The 18,944-nt window shown below is 40.4% G+C and overlaps 1 protein-coding gene and 1 long non-coding RNA gene across 3 annotated transcripts; both read right to left on the reverse strand.

Annotated features, from left to right (window-relative positions):
- Positions 1 to 377: 377 nt before the first annotated feature.
- Positions 378 to 16,770, reverse strand: LOC135270970 (uncharacterized). 2 transcript variants are annotated; one of them, XR_010339128.1, is made up of 2 exons: positions 12,922 to 16,770; positions 378 to 1,143 (listed from the first exon to the last, which is right to left on the reverse strand). It is a non-coding gene; the product is annotated as an uncharacterized LOC135270970 (long non-coding RNA). The 2 variants fall into 2 exon arrangements; XR_010339127.1 differs by having other exon boundaries at positions 2,220 to 16,770.
- Positions 16,771 to 16,796: 26 nt separating this feature from the next.
- SRSF1 (serine and arginine rich splicing factor 1) lies at positions 16,797 to 18,704 on the reverse strand. Its single transcript, XM_012460492.3, has 4 exons — positions 18,420 to 18,704; positions 17,819 to 18,003; positions 17,281 to 17,453; positions 16,797 to 17,080 (listed from the first exon to the last, which is right to left on the reverse strand). Exons 1-4 carry the CDS (start codon positions 18,611 to 18,613, stop codon positions 16,886 to 16,888), a joined length of 747 nt encoding a protein of 248 aa, XP_012315915.1. The 5' UTR covers positions 18,614 to 18,704; the 3' UTR covers positions 16,797 to 16,885.
- Positions 18,705 to 18,944: the final 240 nt, after the last annotated feature.

Below are 18,944 nucleotides of genomic sequence, written 5' to 3' on the forward strand. Positions count from 1 at the left end.
CCACGGCGGACACCCAGTTGTTCAGTCGCTCCTGCACAGCATGGTCCCCACCTCCAAATTGGGGGAAGCCCCTTCGACTTCGAGTGTCTCTTTTCCCTCTGGCATTTCCTCCCCGGCCGGCTAAGCTCTCCTCGCTCTCGCTATGGTATGCATCTCAGCGCGAGATGGCCTTCCAACTCAAGCAGGGAATCCCACTGGGGTGCAGCCTCGGATCCTCCCAGCGTGGAGGGAAACACTTCCCACGCGTAGAGATGTCATTACTGGGTTATTCTTGGGTGAAGGGCTGAGCCTCCCCATCCTCCCCTTCACTCCAAGATAGGATGTGAAATTCTATCCCAACACCCCTCCTCTCCCGCCAAAAATAAAAACAAGTGAGATAGTATAGACAAGAAATTATTTTAGTCCTTTAGTACAGTCTGTTTCCTTCTTCACCCCCAGAACAAAAATCGAACTTCTGGTTGGACAGCGTCAGGAGATGTCACTGAGGTGACCCCAGCCTCTGTTTGCAGTTCCAAGTCTTCCGTGTAGGCGTCACTGCTACTGGAATTTTGTAGATGAGGAGCCTGTATGATGATGTCCTGAACATTTCTATCCTTTCCTCACACAGAGGTAGCTACTGGGAATATCAGAGACAAGCTATTATTAAACAAGTGTCTCTAGTCCAAGACATCGCCTGTGGCAGGAAAATGAGGGGGCGGGCTGTATCAGTGATATTTCTGTAAACTCTGGTTTTAGAAAAAAATTCTTCAGATGGACACATTAAGACTTCAACATTTTCCAAAACCAACTGACTCTTATCCCCTCCATTTATCCCCCTCCAGACACTTCTAATCAAGGTCACCATCTCCAACACTTCCCCCATACATACACAATAAAAATATGGCTGCAGAATTCTACTGTAATAGAAAACCAAGGAGATATAGTAATTTAACTGTGTGTTTTCTTTCCATCAACTAGACAAGTATACCCCCTCCCATTCTTTCCTCCCCTCAGTCACCAGAATGAAGGGGCTGGAAAACGTTGGTCTGGTTCCTTTTAGAGCTGATTCCCCATTGGATACTGCCTGGAGGCCTTGGGGATGAATGAGAAGTTCTGCAGTTTGGATCAGTAGCAGAAGCAGGTAACACATCAGAACCGGTCAGCCTAAGACAGGAGGGGACAGAAAATGATGAAAGAGTTTCTGATAAATTTCTCAGCTAAATTGCTATGGGCGACCCCCATGTCTCCTATAAAGTCCAAACCTAAGGAATTAACTAGGTAAACTAAAACCTTTATGTTCTTGCTCTGACTTTGGACAATGGAAGTCCTTTTCATTCATTGGATAGCAAATCTTCTTCCCTGCCTTAACACACTCAGGGTCTCTGTGATGCACTCCTCAGTTTTCTCCCTTCCCTGCATAGTCTCTCCTCCCTAGCTGCTGCCTTTCAAACTGGTAAAAATGAAGCTTCAGGATTATGAAAACTGGTACTAAGTAAAGACATTATTCTAATGACAATATCACTGGACTCTCTTGAACTTGTGATGCTGGGATCTAGAAACCCTTTCCCCGGCAATCTTTCACACAGCACCTCTGGGGAGGGGTTTCCCACTGACAGGAAATAGAGGTCAAGTGAAAACAGTCTAGTTCTCATTACTGAAGAGCTGAGATTCAGAAGAATCACTTTTCTTGAGGAAAATGACTAATTCTATTTCTATCCTTAAGACAAAACCAGAACTGACTGCTCTTCAAACACCCTGAAAAAGAATTAACCTTTTAAGTTCAGATAAATTTTAAACACTGAGCTATTTTCCAGAAGGAAAATACTCAAAAGTTTGAAACAAGTACTCAAAAACAATCAGTTCCAACTGTTAGAGGAATATAATGAAACCAGGAGATCAAATGCTCCAACTCTACCTATAAGGGGCTATTTCCAACTTCAGGACAGACAATTTCTCTAACCAAACAACAAAGGAACCCTCTCCTTAAGTAAGCTTCCACAGACTATATACTGTGGTTCAGTCAAAAGACAGCACATGTCCAAAGACAGTAAATTCATCTTGATTATTGTAAACAATTTTTAGTGAGTAAATATTACCTTCAGCCATGATGAATAAAGTGTCTAATCCAAAAATACAATGTGCCTACATTCCCCCCAAACAAAAGTCAGATCCCCAACTTGCCCTGTTCAAGTTCCTCTCTCCTCCTCCCACACTCCAAGTTGTATAACCTGTCACCTAACCTTTTAGGGCTTTTAGGGTCTCAGCTTCCTCATGTGGAAAATGAGAACAAAATATCTACCTCACAAATGGCCACCTGTGGATTTAATGAGAAATATATGTAAGATGCTTAGAACATATTCCAGAAATATAACAGATGTGAAGTAAACATTTTTATTGGTGCTATCCAGTGGTTCTAGGTTAACTTTGGGGCTGGGAACTCTGCATATAAGCTCTGAGCCAGTTAATTATTCCTTTTACTGTCTCCAAGTGACAGGTTTTCTCCCATCTGTCTCTCCTTCAGAGTCCTAAGGTAACTGGGCAAAGGGATTAATGACACATAACAAACGAAGATGCCTATCTGTTGTTCTAAACACAACTTTTAGTAAACATTAGAAAGCAACAGGATATTTCCTTCCTAGTTTGGAGAGAATTTTAAAGTTCTGTGAACACACTGAGGATTTGGATTACAGACTTAGAATCCTAGGAAAATAAGGTATCTCTGCCATTATCAATTACCTGTAATTGTCTTACGAGGTAAGACTGGTCCATAAACTAAAAACTTTCAGTAGGGAAATAGCTAGTTAGAAGCTTCAAACTGGCAAGTTAATGGATCAACTCTATGCAAAAATGCCAGACTGACAATTAACAAATTTAATAGTAAAAATCAAGATTGCAATATTTAGAAATACCAAAAAGAATTGGCCAGAAAAAATGTAACCCTTCCATATCAGCCTCAATACAATCAGGAGAAAAAGCAACATATTTTCCCCAAAGTGACACCTCCCATCCCCTCTAAGTACTACAAACTCCTCAGGGAGGAAAGCGGAAGTTATCTCCTCATTGCCCAAACTGGATAACCACACTAAGGGCTTTGAAGTCATTTGCCTTTGACCCATGTGGTCAGAAGTCAGGGTTGTGTTTCAATTCTACCACCTGAAGTGTCACCAGGAGTTATTTTAACTAGCAAGGTGAGGAAGGGGAAACAAAAATTCTTTTTCCGTGAATACCCATTTAAGTTCCTTGACAACTGGAACAAAGTCAGAGAGAGCAAAATGGCAGTATAACAGATCTACCCATTTTCCTAGTAGACACTGAGTTCAACTGGTATTTGAGGGTTTTTAATTAAAACATTCTATTGTTTCTAAGAATATTCACACAATCCAAGACTTCAAAAATGAGTCTAAAAGCCACGGAAATACATTTATCACCTTCACGCTTCTTGAAAGACACTGGTAAAAATCAATGCTAAACCGATCAGCTTCATCCAAAAAACATTTGTATAGAAATACTAACCTCCATTTTATAACTCTTTAATGACAGGGAAGAATATCCGACTAATAGAAAGTAAAATAGCATAGACCACAAGAAGGAAAGAACCGAAGACAAGTCAAAAATACACCAAGTAAGAAATTCAATACAACTGGAAAACAGAGGCACCAACATTCCTCCTTTGGACACCTGTTCCTTTCTGCCCTCAGATGCCCCAGGACAAGGTAATAGCTGAGCATAGAAAAAGTAGATATTTAATAGGTCACACAAACTTGATGGGCCTGCATCAAACCACAAAGATTAGCTCAGTTACAGCATTGTGCTAATAGTCAAAAAATAAACTAAATCCCTACACAGTTTCTAGGGTACAGAGGTGAACCTCTTCTCATTGGCTATAGCCTCCACCCCAAATACATTCCTCTAGTTAAGAGGGATGTAATGACACTAAACAGCATTGTTTAGTGTCATGTGTATCCATCCACATCACCAGAAAAAAAAATACTGTTATATGCAACAAAATTTACTAATTGTTAATGCCTGGCCAAAGGTTCTTGTGAAGAACAAGGCAGGGCGAAAACATGTTATCAAGTGAATACTCTATCCTACATTCAGTCATCTGGTCCAGGAATAAAAGCAGGTAAAGGGAACTGGTAAGCTAGTTGTTAAAGCTCTACACATGGACAACAGCTGTACTCAGCATTTATTCTTTACGCTGTGAATAACACATCAAGCTTACCTGCTGCTGTCCACAAATACTACTTAAAGCACTTCACCCTTGGTTGCCTAAGTAGTGGCAGAAAGCTCTCTGCTAGGCCTGAGGGAAGACCAGAATTCCTAGAGGACAGGATAGATTTTGACCTGATGAACAATTATTAAGGTACACAGGGAAGAATCTAGATTTTTTTCCTTTGAAGTACCTTTGGTCTCTAACAAAGCACACAAGGCTCTATTCAACTAGCTGACAGAAGTTAATTAGCCCTCTACCCCCAGGGCCTGACCCTGCCCTCTGCTAGCTTTTAGTTTTACTGACCTTACGTAAGTCCCACCTCCTCAGCTTCCAGCTGTTTCCTCTTATTTCTCCAACTTCCTCTTTCTTCCCACCTCTCCTTTCACTTTCTCCCCTTTCATTCAGAAATGAATGCTCAGAGAGCAGACAGCAAGCAGTCAATCCAAGTCAGTGAAAACACTTCCTGAGCACCCGGTACAAAGGCCAGAAACACACTTTGGGTGTTGTAATACAGAATACACGTTATTTCTGCCTTTTAGCAGTTTACACTTAAAAGGAGAAAGGCACCATATACTTACTCCTCACAATGAAAAGATATTTGCAGGCCAATTTATTTATAATATGGGACCAAAAAAATCCCTTAGTGATACTTCTTGGGAACAAGAGGATTGTTTGCATCAGAACTGATAACTTTTACTCCTACAGTAATTTTCCTACGGTCTCCTACATAGCACATCTAGTGAAACTGATGCTGAAGCCTGAGGAAGCCCCATGCATGTTCTATACACTTTTACTTAGTTGAGGCATTACTCTAATCAGTTAAGAAAAGCAGGGACAGGCGAGGTGGCTCACGCCTGTAATCCCAGCACTTTGGGAGTCTGGGGAAGGCAGATCATGAGGTCAGGAGATTGAGACCATGATGGCCAACATGGTGAAACTCCATCTCTACTAAAAACAGAAAAATTAGCTGGGCATGGTGGCACATGCCTGTAATCCTAGCTACCCAGGAGGCTGAGGCAGGAGAATCGCTTGAACCAAGGAGTCAGAGGTTGCAGTGAGCCAAGATCATGCCACTGCACTCCAGCCTGGCAACAGAGTGAGACTCCATCTAAAAAAAAAAAAAAAAGAAAGAACAAGAAAAGCACATGAAGAGTCCAAGTTGGTATTACAATGTGTGATTAGTCTTCTCCTGAGAAAACTGAGAAAATTCAGGTAAACTTGACTATTAGAGGGTAGGTTTGGGGTTTGTTCCAGGGATCTCCTTAACAATGGCTTAGGAGTTTTGAGATAAAACTCCTGTGGGAAACAGGGAGGACAAAGGGGCACAAGCCCACATCTCAAATCAGTAGGTTACTCTTAATTTAGCTGTTTCTCCCAGTGGCTTGAAAAGCCCTGGTAAACTCCCAGTCCTCGATGTCAAATGGAGGGCACTCAGATAAATAGCTCAGATATAGCCCCACATTCAGGCTCTGCTGAGAATTCCAACCTAGAAAGATGTAGTGAAGATTTCCAAAGGCCAGCCAGGACAACCCAGGAACTTTTCAGCTCATAATTAATTTTAATCATCTTGAATACGAAAACAAAGACCTCTCTAATGTGGACTTTTCTTAGAAAAATGGCTCATGTGTAGAATTATCCCAGAACTATCATGGAAGCATTAGTATTTCAGTAAACTAATTACTGAGCACCTACTAAATGCCAGGAGCTGTACTAGCCACTGGGGATACTTCTAAGAATCTTCTCTGGTGAAGAAACCAAGATTCGCAAAGAAATAATTATAAAAGTTACAGACATTTGTACAAAATGCTTAAGGAGCACTAAGAAGGAAATTTTTAAAGGGCTATTTGTTCTATATGTTTTCACATAAGTGATAGTTTTGAAACTGTAGATTACCAACTCAAGTTGCTGAATACAAAAACTGATACCTAAAAGGTTGTATATGTAGGCTAAATATAATGCAAACATTTTGATTGGAAACTGGGTTACCACATACTGGCTTTTAAAACTCATCTTCCTAGAGTGGGTAATTCTTGTGGATCTGTTACTAATACAAATTTAAGTGTATACTCAGCTCTCAACACAAATGCAGATGTTTTAAACATTTACCCATTCCCAGGTTCTTTTCTATGCTGTTTTGTGTGTGTGTGTGTGTGTGTAGCTGCTACCTAGTTACTGAGTCGATAGCCAGGCCCCAGCCACTGTGTGACCAGCTGTCCTCCTGTGGGGCCAGCCTCAATAGTAGGGGTCAAAAGAGGGCAAGGGCTTCTCTGAGAGACCTGGCTGTGCACTGCACGCTGGAAAGCCAAGCTAGTCATCCCACTTTTTTGCTGCCAGGCTCTGGACTATGGCCACTGTGACTAGATGTAGTCCTACTCTAGAACCCTCAGCACTCAGGGTAAGAACATAGATCAAAGACGGCACCATGGGACACCCTGCTGGCATCTGGTAGATATTACAGGTGTTTTTTACTTGGTTCAGACTTTTCTCCCCCTGAAGCCTCCCAACTGGAAAAGGCAGGCTGGCTTTAAAAAGCAATGTAGTAGTAAAACAAAAAGAAATTCTCATCACAAGGCCTGGATTCAAGTTTTGGGCCTGCTGCTTTAACATCTCTGAGCCTATTTCCTCAAGCTGCAAAATGAGACTAAGTACTACTTGAGGATTAAAAAGAGCCCAAGTGCTTTATAAAACAGTTAGCGATTACTTTCATTAAGAAAGATCAGGACTGGGCGTAGTGGCTAATACCTGTAGTCCCAGCACTTTGAGAAGCCAAGGTGGGAGGATTGCTTGAGCCCAGGAGTTCAAAACCAGCCTGAGAAACAGAGCAAGACCCTGTCTCTACAAGGGAAAAGAAAAATTAGCTGGACACGGTGTGCATCTGTGTAGTCCCAGCTACTCAGGTGGCTGAAGTGGGACGATCACTTGAGCCCTGGAGGTTAAGGCTGCAGTGAGCTATGATGGCACCACTGCATGCCAGCCTGGATAACAGCGAGAGCCCGTCTCCAACAACAAAGATCAGGTATCTGTCCTCTGGCTTTGCATCTTCCCTCAAAATAGTCCATTAAAAAAGGTAGCAAGGGCGTAAACGTTTCAGGTTACTATTCTAGGAATATGCCTGATCTGACTGGAAGAACAGTGTCTCAGATCTAAGCTATGTGGCACACCTGCCTAAGATTTCAATAATGTATTTATTCACAAACATTTGTTAAGGTGCAGGTACTAGCATTCTGGGCATCTTGGAAGAAATGTCAAAGTTAAAAACAGCCTTTGCTCTCAGTTTACTATGTAGCTGAGGGAAACAAAACATACATGTGAAACTAGAGAGTAGCTTGACCAGGCGCAATGGCTCAGGCCTGTAATCTCAGCACTCTGGGAGGCTGAGGCGGGCCAATCACCTGAGGTCAGGAGTTCGAGACCAGCCTGACCAACATGGTGAAACTCCCATCTCTAGTAAAAATGCAAAAAATAGCTGGGTGTGGTGGCAGGCACCTGTAATCCAAGCTACTCGAGAGGCTGAGGCAGGAGAATTGCTTGAACCCAGGAGATGGAGGTTGCAGTGATGAAGCTGAGATCGCACCACTGCACTCCAGCCTGGGTGACAGAGTAAGACTTCGTCTCAAAACACACACACACACACACACACACACACACACACACTACAGCTTAAAGGCAAAATGTGAGTGCATGCACAAGACACACTTTTAAAAACATGCTGAAAAGCAAAGCAGAAACAACGCAATTAGTTCCAGAATGCTCCAGCCATTAGGTGTGATCATGAAGGGGTGGAATTTCTAATGGTAAAAGGAATGGGGCTGCTTATGGGATTTAGGGTGTGGGGTGTTAAAATGTATGAATGCTGGGTCCCTTGGTTTTTAGAAAATTGTTTAAGCTATCTGATCCTATAAACCTAAAGACCAGGGTCAGGGTCCTGAAGTAACGTTTAAGACTCACAACTCAAGGAATAATATACATACTATCTAGTCTCTTCACGATAAATACATCATTATGTATTAATCCCTTTATGAATAGTTACCAAAAAGAGCCAACAAAATGATTCCATCCCAATGAATATGCAGGAATTATCATTGAGGCAGTACCACTAAATTCAGAGGCAACTTAAAGCTTCCTCTGTAATATGCTTAAGAGAATGATTGAAAAAGGACATCCAGGAGGCAACTGCTTAGTCTTTTAGGAGACAATGCCATCAATTCTTGATGATCTGTATTGAAAGTGTGCACAGCTTACACCACCACCACTTTTTTTACTTTGCAAGACCAATTCTGGAGGCAACATTTACTTTTCCAATTACACTTGGACTTAGGCTAGCATTTAAATTAGCTCAAATTTCCTGGCTTTACCTCTGAGGAGTTATTGGTATTAAAATACCTTCTCCAATAATCCACCCAGTTAACAAACAGCTTGTGAAATAGACTTTTACAGTGCTTTGCTTTTAGGGAATTCTTAGTTCTTTCCATCTTGCCAATCAATATTAAACTGCAGGCACTGCATTTAGCTCATTGGGAAATATAGATTCAAGTTCCTGGGTCTGTAGAGTTAAAAAATACATATATTTACAAAATCAACTGGGGCAGGGGAAGATGTGATTGAGAACAGGATAAACTGGAAAGGTAGAATATAACCCATTGTTGATTCATATTAAGGGAGTGACATGCTTTAGGAAGCTTTGACTTGATAGCCAGTGTGAAGACACCAAGTCACTGAAACCAGCTTTAACACTTCAATAATATGAATTTGGGTACAGACAAAAATGCTGGCATGGTGATTGGAGATGGGAAGACAAATCCAAACAGCATTTTGAACAACTCTATTTGGCAAGCAAACAAATCTATAGGTTATAATAGATGCAATGACACCCTGAAGACACAGAATTTAACTATTGCCTTGCTGCAAATTTACTATTTTTAGAGTACAAAGGATCTATTTGAGTTTTCCTTGGAATGTGTTTGTTGCACTGCTGACTAACATTTTGTATTTCTAGCCTTAAGATTTGGATGTCTTACAGGCACGGTGGCTCATGCTTGTAACCTCAGCACTTTGGGAGGCAGAAGTGGGTGGATCACTTGAGGTCAGGAGTTTGAGACCAGCCTAGCCAACATAGTGAAACCCTGTCTCTACTAAAAATACAAAAATTAATTAGTTGGGTGTGGTGGCAGGCGCCTGTAATCTCAGCTACTCGAAAAGCTGAGGCAGGACAATAATCACTTGAACCTGGGAGGTGGAGATTGCAGTGAACTGAGATTACACCACTACACTCCAGCCTAGGCTAGAGTGAGATCCCATGCCAAAAAAAAAAAAAAGTGGATGTCACTCTTGGTGTTTAGTATTTTGTAGCTCAAATTTCTAGGCATGCCACTATTAAGGGTAGAAAAGATTCACCCAGGACTTCCCAGTCCTATCTAAAGGTTATACCTTCCCTTTTGTTTGACTGATCCAACAGTCCGTTCCTATGTATTAAGGCTTAATTGTTGCAACTTGAAAGTTTATCTCAAGATGACATATAAAGGCTCCTCTAATACAGAGCACCTAAGGGAACAATCTGCCATGGTTTTTGTTAGCACTTTTCTTTCTACAAAGATATTCTAAATTTTCATTTGCAAAGTATGTGGCTTCAGAGTGTATTTTCAAACGTTATTTAAAAATTATCAAAGGGATATTTTGTTATGCTAGCCAAGGTTGACCAAAAAAAAAAAAAAATTATCAAAGGGACACCAGAGTTAACATTTACAGGATCAAGGACAGGCTTCAATCTAGTTAGTGCCCTTTGAGCTGTCAATCCAATTTGCAACAAGGCTACTAGTTAACAGTAACCACCTTCTGTAGCCTTCCTTACTACACAGTGTTAACTTAGCAAGCAGGGAAATCCCTACTGTGTAAACTTATTCCTCCCCCACCCCTCAACCAAGTAGTCCACTTTGTCCACTTTTAGTGCCTTATTCTTCTGAATAGACCTATTTTCTAAAATTAATGTTTTACAGCCAGTGGTCCAGTCCCACATCTGTCCTCTGGATGACTAAATCCCATCAAGGGGCCTAAAAGGTTTAGTATTCTCAATGACAATTTATACTTTAAACAGGAGACAAGTTTGTGTCCTTGCCATTTTTATAAAAGAAACTTGGGAAGAAAGGAGTAATGGGAATGACAAATACTAAAGTGTTTAATTCTCAGTTAACTTTCAGCTGTTAATATGGCATTAACTATTGTGTGTACTGACTTTCTGATCACAAAATAACATGCTACTTAAGTGAGGCCTGGAAAATAGAAAACAGCTAAGTTGACATATAAGTAGGATGTTAAGACAAACTTCAAGAACCTCTTAGTAATACTGAGAAAGATCATCACTCCCGAAACTGTCACAGCATGAAAACAAACTACAGGTCTCTGAGAGCATATTCATTTCTTCTAGTTCATAACCAACTTGTTACATCTAGATTTTTTTCTCCAGCACACCTAACTCCTGTTCTCAATTCTCACATTCATGGACTTATTATTCCATAGCTGGACAAGACAGGCAGAAAAACAAGCAGACTTGTGTCTTCCACATTTTCTTAGTCCCAGAACCCAGATTTATTTTTCTGTTACAAAAATCAGTACCCGTAAGGTAAACTCTACTGAAAACCTAAATGGATGCATAAGCTGAAAAGGACAATTTTGCACAAAAGATGGGAAGACAAAGGTAAAGTTACAAGAAAACTTACCCAAACCATCTAACTTTAGAGCTGAAACAGAGGATCAAGGTAGCTAGCTGGTGCTTTGTTGTACATTATTTAAAATAGGGATAATTTCCTGCTTAATTTTGTGTTAGAGCTCCCTCTGGTGGCTAAGTGATTTTTCCCTAGCACTCCAATAGCAGTACAGTATGTTGTAAAATATATATGACTTATTTCTACAAATTGTTTTTGTTCAAAGTGCATTTGGTGGGGATGAGTACAGCATCCTAGAGAGGCTGTTTCCACTATCTTCACGTCCACAGTTCAGTAAGACATTTCTACAAACTGTTTTTGTACAAAGTGCATTTGGTAGGGATGAGCATAGCATCCTAGAGGCTGTTTCCACTATCTTCCTATGTCCACAGTTCTACCAATAGTGGACAGACACTTACAAAGTTGTATGGTGACAGAAGCTTGAGGCTTTTTAACCTGATGCTTGAGTATTATCTCCTTTTATCATCCAGGTGAACTAGGTGTTGTTTTGCTTACCTAAATAGTAAATTTATGAAAAGTCATGTATGACTTTTCACTCCCTGAAATCCCAGCCTAGCACCTATTAAAATGTTATAAATTACAAAGGTTTTATCTGCCTAAATTAACTTCTATGACAAAAACTCATTTATTCAATTTTTATTCTGTGCAGTAATGAAGCACAGAGTTTTATAATAATAACAAAAAAATCATTCTCTTGATCACTACAAGCTGACAAGCATCCTAAGGGCTGTTAGGCATTAGCTTTCAAAGCTACCAAGCAGCACTCCAAAGGTCTCAATCACAGGAGTAAGTACTGGCTTAAGTATACTATAATCTCTTGGGGTTTATGTTTAAAGCAAAAGTTCCTTTGCCAGCACTACTATTTATTCAATAGACAATCACAGTAGACACAATGAATAGATGTTTCCTTGTAATCTCTTTACTTCATGCCATTCCCACCTTTTCCTATAGGATCTCATTGATCAATGTTCCTGTAAGTATTAATACAGAAACCATTACCTCAAAAGAATGTTGTACACTCTAGGATGGCCAAGTATTTGCTTCAATGGGATGTAACTGTTGAGTCCACTATTACAACAGAATGTAAAGAAATGTGGGTCATACCTTTTTTTCTTGTGGCTGCTTCAGCCTAAAAAGATGTGGGAACTTAAAATTCAATCAATAAAGGATTCACGATAACAGGTTTTTCAGTCAAGATACCCCAATTACAGATGAAAGCATTAGGCCTGTGTATGCTAGTACAGTTCCTACAATCCCTTATACAAACTCTTTGGGGACAGACATATCTTGGATTCAGAGCTATACGCACTTTATAAGATACACATATACCCGTATTAAACAACATCCTCAGCAAAGTCTGTGGCAACTATGCAATGCATAATGAAGTACAACAGGAAACAGTTTAGTCACACTAAGTGCAAAATGAAGGCATCAATTCTGGTCAGGTTTCACATTTAATTAGCTCAACAACAGAAAATCTTTTCAGTTTTGTTTGGATTTCAGAAAATGGGTAAGAGACTGTAATCTGTTTTCTGCGTTTGCACTCTTCATACTGTGATGGAAATAAGTCAGAGTGGTTATGTTACAACAGAACTTCAGTCTAACAGTTTTTCATCTTTTAATACTATTTGTGGTAAATACATATATATAACTTACTTGCAATTTAAATTACAAAATTCATATACAAAGTAAGCAAAAAGGCACACATAAGAAATTCACCTTGACCACAGAAATGTGAAAACACCAGCCCTAATGAGCAAGACAATGTTTCAAAGACAACACTGAGAAAAGTTGAGATTCTACAATAAATCATATTAAATGCAAACACTATGATGTGCAGACGTGAGCATTCAAAATTATTTACTGAAGCATAAAACTTACGAAAAACCGTTTTAAATGAGGGGAATCTACTCACATTCCAAATAGTGTTTTTAAAAATACTAAACTTAGTTTTAGAAACAAAATTCAGATCCCAAACAATCAGGAACCAGAAAATGGGTTTCTTACCTTTTGTTTCCAGTAGGATGTGGGCTGAACAGCAAGGTGGGTTATTCAATCTGATGTTATGAAAAGCAATTGCTTCTTAAAGAGACTTAAGTTTTTCCTTGGTTAGAAAATAATTATAGGCTCCCTACAATATTCTAAGGGGACATAAATAGGGAGAAGAGGAGGAAAGTCCAAGACAGCTTTTGTAGTTTCAAAAGGGTATAACTTTCTTCTAACAATTGCCAATACAGATAGAGACCTAAAGGTCCACTAATACTATAAACAGGAGCAGTTCGTACTTCCCATCACAGCTTTTAGCTGTCTGCTCATCTTAACTACAAAATCTGTGCCCCTTTATCTTTCATAAACCAACATTGTCTTTTCTATAGAATCTTCAAATACAGCCTATATAACAAGGAATATTTTCTCATTTCAATTTGAGGTTAGAATTACTGTAACTTTTAGTAGAGCACATCTTTCAACTTAAAACACTCAAACTTGAGTGAACGTCATTTACATATTTTGGTTGTTTCTAAAACATCCAATGAACACAAATAACCAAAGTTTGCTTAAGCCTAGCTCACATTTACCTTCCCAAATTATTAATCATTTATTTTCTCTTTAATAATCTGATGAATTTTTAAAATGTTCTATATATGAAACAGAACTTAGAAATTCAAGAATGTCATGTAAAATTATTCAAATTTTAAATAGTAAATATTTCTGCCTTTTGGCCATTGAATTCTTACATAAAAAGAGCTACATCCTTAATAAATTTACACTAAGTGCTTTACTTAGTGAAACTCTGCATTGAACTTAGCATCCCCTCTTACTGACATTCCACAAGGTTCATTAAAATCTACTGGCTGGGGTGACCTCACACTAAGAGTCCATTTCTTCCACTACCAAGATTATTTCTAGTTTTCCCTAGGTTTTGAATTGTCACCTGAATAATCACCTTAAATTCAGCTTTCAAGTATAATTAGCACCCAAGGGAAATATTGTAAAGTCTAGTTATTTTGGGTGCATAAGAGTGATTTGATGGTTGTGACTAGTTCTGAAACGAGATTTTAGATCCCCTCCCCCAACCCAAATAGTATCAAGGGGCTGTCAGTAGACAAATACAAAAAGTAGCAGACTACAAGTTTTAACAACTGCTTTGGTAGAGAACACCAAAGTTTTAGGTACAAAATAATCTTATGGTTGAGAAGGGCTTATAAGGCAAAATTCTAAATGTCCAGTTTTTTACTAGCAATGATTCATCCAAATAAGTTAATCTTGTGCACTCTTCCTTTCAAAAAATAAATGTGACTTGTGTTAAAAGTTCTACAGGCCAAGCACAGTGGCTCATACCTGTAATCTTAACAGAGGCAGGCAGATACTTGAGGCCAGGAGTTTCAAGGCCAGCCTGGGTAACATGGAGAAAACCCATCTCTACTAAAAATACAAAATTAGCTAGACGAGGTGGCACACACTTGTAATCCCAGCTACTCGGGAGACTGAGGCAGGAGAATCACTCAAACCCAGGAGGCGGAGGTTGCAGTGAGCCCAGATCACACCACTGCATTCCAGTCCGGGCAATAGAGCTAGACTCTGTCTCAAAAATAAAAACCAGTTCTAGTAATACATCTGCACTGATGTTAACATTTAATACTTACCGTTTTTTGAGATGAGTTTGAGAATATCAAAACTATCTCCAAGTGAACACTAATTTACTAGCCATCAACCAATTTTGCACAAAAGCCTGTTGCCTATATTACCAGACAATAAGCAGCATCTGTAGTTTTTAAATTACTTTATAACAAAGTAGAGAAGCTTATCTTTCAGATGCTAGATCCACCCCCGACCGTCATTTACCATGTTACATATACAAATGCCTTATTCCCCTTTTGCCTTCCCCTGAAAACTTTTACAATTAACAATAAAAGATAGCTAATACCATTAGATTGCCTTTTAAGAACTTTTAATTTGCTAACATATAAACACAATAGTCAAAATCTTATCTTACTTAACAATTTAAAGATTAACTGATAGACCCAGTTAGAATCTTACATGAAGAGGAAAAAGGACAACCATGCATAGTTTTTTAAAAAATGTTTATTTTTTCAAAGAAAAATGGCAATAGCCAATTGGAAACCTACTTATTCTTCAACTCCAATTTTGTTTTCTTTAAATTTAGAAGTGACTTACTGATTTACTATTTTAAACAAACCCCCCCTTTCCCCTTTAAATGTTTACCATCTACTCGTGCTGAATCCTTCCAAGGAGATTGCTCCAGCGTTTATCTCCAGGTCCTCGCTTTGCTCCTTTTACCAAAAAATGCAAAACACAATTCCATCGTGCATCTTAAGGGCTCCAATCGTCAAAAATAGGAAAAAAAAATCTTTGGAATAGCCAATTAAGTTGAATAAAAAAATCCACACGAATGCGGTTTGGTTGGGGCAGGAATCCACTCCTATGTTCCTGGTAATCTGATCCCGCTCCATGAATCCTGGTAATTCATCCTCCCTATCCTATCCACATTATGATTTGAATCCAATGATCCAGCTCCAAGGATTGGGATCCAGTGAGCCCTCTCCAATCCAAACCTTTATAACCAGCAAAACCAAAAAAGAGGAGGCAAAACGTTAGATACTGTAATCAAAAAAGGTTTCTGGGGAATGATGAGTTATGTCAGTCATCAGTTTAACAGATGCACATCAATAACTATCAAATTCCCCAAAACAAGTTTCTGAATGGTGTTCAGATAAATTTTAGAAACTTAATCAACATAGAGACTAATTGGAAGAAGCATCTTATATTTACAGTTCAACTGATAATGCCAACACTTGTTACTGTACAGCGTATTACAGGTTTCGTGGTTGCAAGAAGTTATGTAATTTAAGTTTACTGGCATTGCTACCCACCTAAGTCTAAAACTAAATCTAATGCTCCCATTTGCAATTTAATTTGTAAATTAAAGTGTTTTAAACATATGAATCAATTATGAATATTAAAGGGGAAGGTGAGACCTAAGTATTCCCAACTAGATTATCTACACCAATACATTGGAACTCTATTATTTTGCTTTCATTTTGTCTTAAAAAAATGAAATAGCAACGCTCTATCAGTCACACAGAGGACATGCAGATTTAGCAGTATTGATATTATACTCTATCTTGTTGGATTTAAAGACACCCTGTACCCACATGTACACCAACAGCAGGTCACACATTAACAGTTGTAACTAAGCACTGTGACAAATTAGCCAGTTCTTCCCACATTAGTCCCTATTATAACAAAAATGGGGGGAAGGGAGCAAAATAAGTTGCTACAAAATGGGCAACATAATTTTGCCACAATTGCCAAGGTTTAAAGAGCAAAGCAATTGTAGCTAAAGATAACTGAATAAAACATTCAAGTGTTTTAAGGAAAATGTATATAATCATTTTTACCCCCTGCCTTTTAGTATAAGGTCAATACTGCCAATTTCATCTGTGACAATAGCACTTGGAGTCATACCATTGCCTCCATTATTGATCTGATCCTCCTCAATCCTCCTTTTGACAATCCTAAAATGATTGAAATGTGCTCCACAATCCTTAATCCAAAGCATTCTTAATCCATCTCTTCAGATATGTCTACAGAAAGACACATGAAAAGCAAGATAAACATAAGAACTTCCCCAGGTAAGATAACCACAAACACCCCCAACATCCCAGTTCACACAAATCAGGGCAGAATAGACATTTACACAATATCACAGTCTGAAGAGTATGGAGTTAACTAAATTTAAACAATCCTGTCTATGACATCACTTAAAATACAATTTATCAAAGACACGAGGGGAATGTAGATGTTAGGAGCAAAGGGATATTACAAGAATGCAATTCAACACTTTAGCCCATTCTGAACAAAACAGTTTGAATTAAAAAATGAAAAGATTGTACTGAATAAAGGAAAACTGTATACAACATGGGTTCTACAAAAAGTGTCACCAATCATCTTATGTACGAGAGCGAGATCTGCTATGACGGGGAGAATAGCGTGGTGATCCTCTGCTTCTCCTTGGGGAGTAACTGCGACTCCTGCTGTTGCTTCTGCTACGGCTTCTGCTACGACTACGGCTTCGAGATCGAGATCTTCCATAACTTGGACTTCTGGGCCCATCAACTTTAACCCGGATGTAGGCAGTTTCTCCCTATTGGATAGACAGAACTTTCCATTGAAAGATCTAAGCTTTCACCTAGCTTCAGGCATGCTGAATGAATACAATGTAACTAAAACCAGAAATCTGGCAATTTACTTGGACACCTTTGCATGAATCCTTACCTTCAAATTCCACTGTTAAGACCACTGTATCCAATTCTGGTCAAAAAAAAGAATAAGTGTATAACCTACCTCATGGGATCTAAACTTAGTGTTATCCAGTTTTCGAACTGCATAGGTCATATCTTCTTTCCGTACAAACTCCACGACACCAGTGCCATCTCGGTAAACATCAGCATAACATACATCACCTGCTTCACGCATGTGATCCTTTAAATCCTGCCAACTTCCACTTGGAGGCAGTCCTGAAAAAGTGATTTTTTTTCTTAGTATCAATTATCTTAAATTTTACGTTAGGCTGATAAGGTACACTAGGACGAAGAGTACTTTAAAATACTTAATAGTTGTACTTAAGTGATACCAGGTAAAGAGCTGGTAAGATTCTGGAATCCAGAGTCCAAAATTATTTGTAACGGATCTTCGTATCTAGTACCGCAACCTAATTTGGTAAATCACCACAGCAGCAATCCTCGTTTATTAAATTCACCCAAAAACTAAAGCAATTTAAGACCTAGCATGAAAAATTTGCAATTGTTAAACCGGTCACGCAAGAGAAAGTTTTTAAGTAGCTTCCGTCCCTTCACATCAACCACACTACCAGTATACTTACCAGAGACAACCACTCTATTTTCAGACCGCCTGGATGGGGGGCCATAGCGACCTCGGGGAGCTCCGCCACCTCCACCCCCGCCGCCTCCTCGGCCTGTTCCACGGCCGCTTCGAGGAAACTCCACCCGCAGACGATATCCATCGTAATCATAGCCGTCGCGACCATACACCGCGTCTTCCGCGTCCCTGCGGGATCGTAGAGAGTAAAAGGCATGAGAAAGACCAGGAGGAGAAGATCGCTCAGTCGGGAACCAGCAAACCCCCCGCACATGCGCACCCAACGTGGAAGAGCCCACATGCGCCGCATAATGGGAATGGCCCCTCCCCCACCCAGAAACACGCCAGGCTCCCAGCCACTACACCAGCCCTCAGCGCCTCAGTTTCCCGCTCCAGCCTGCGAATGGGCTCCGGGGACGTCCAAGGCGAGGCGCCAGAGAAGCCACACCAACTCAGCTCCTCACTCGACTCCTGCATGGGCGATACAGTCTCGCCCCAACCTCTCTAAGAGCCCCCGCCTCCCCGTTCTCTATGTTAAGGCCTTGGAGTCTTCCCCGACTACTCGGACCTATTTCCTCAAGGCTGCAAGCCCCATGCCGCCTCACCGCGGGTCCTCGAACTCAACGAAGGCGAAGGGCGGTCCCCCGCGGCGATTCTTGAGGTCGATGTCGCGGATAGCGCCGTATTTGTAGAACACGTCCTCAATGTCCTTGGTTCGGATGTCTGGAGGTAAGTTACCCACGTAGATGCGGCAATCGTTGTTCCCTGCGGGGCCACGAATCACACCACCTCCCGACATGGCGGCGACGAAAAGCGCGGACTCGAGAACAGGCCTTCCCACCAAGCCTAGCGCACGGCAGAGCGAGCCCGCAGCGGCACCACGTCTCCCGCGGCCCCTCCAAAATGGCGCCTTTATCAGCTCGGCGCACGGATATGGGGGGGAGACAGAGGAAGAGAAGCGGAAGGAAACAGCGATTCGATTCCAACACGCACGCGCGGGAGCGCAACGGATGCTGCGAAGACTACGCTCAACGCACGCGCACGCACGCCCGACGTCACCCTCCGCATGAAAGGAGAAAAAAAGTTCCCCGCGTTGCCGGCTTGGGGTGGTTTTCGAATCGAGTGACTAG

This window comes from Aotus nancymaae, unplaced genomic scaffold (assembly GCF_030222135.1).
Source record: "Aotus nancymaae isolate 86718 unplaced genomic scaffold, 86718_ANA_hifiasm-v0.15.2.pri h1tg000072l, whole genome shotgun sequence".
Taxonomy (NCBI): Eukaryota; Metazoa; Chordata; class Mammalia; order Primates; family Aotidae; genus Aotus; species Aotus nancymaae.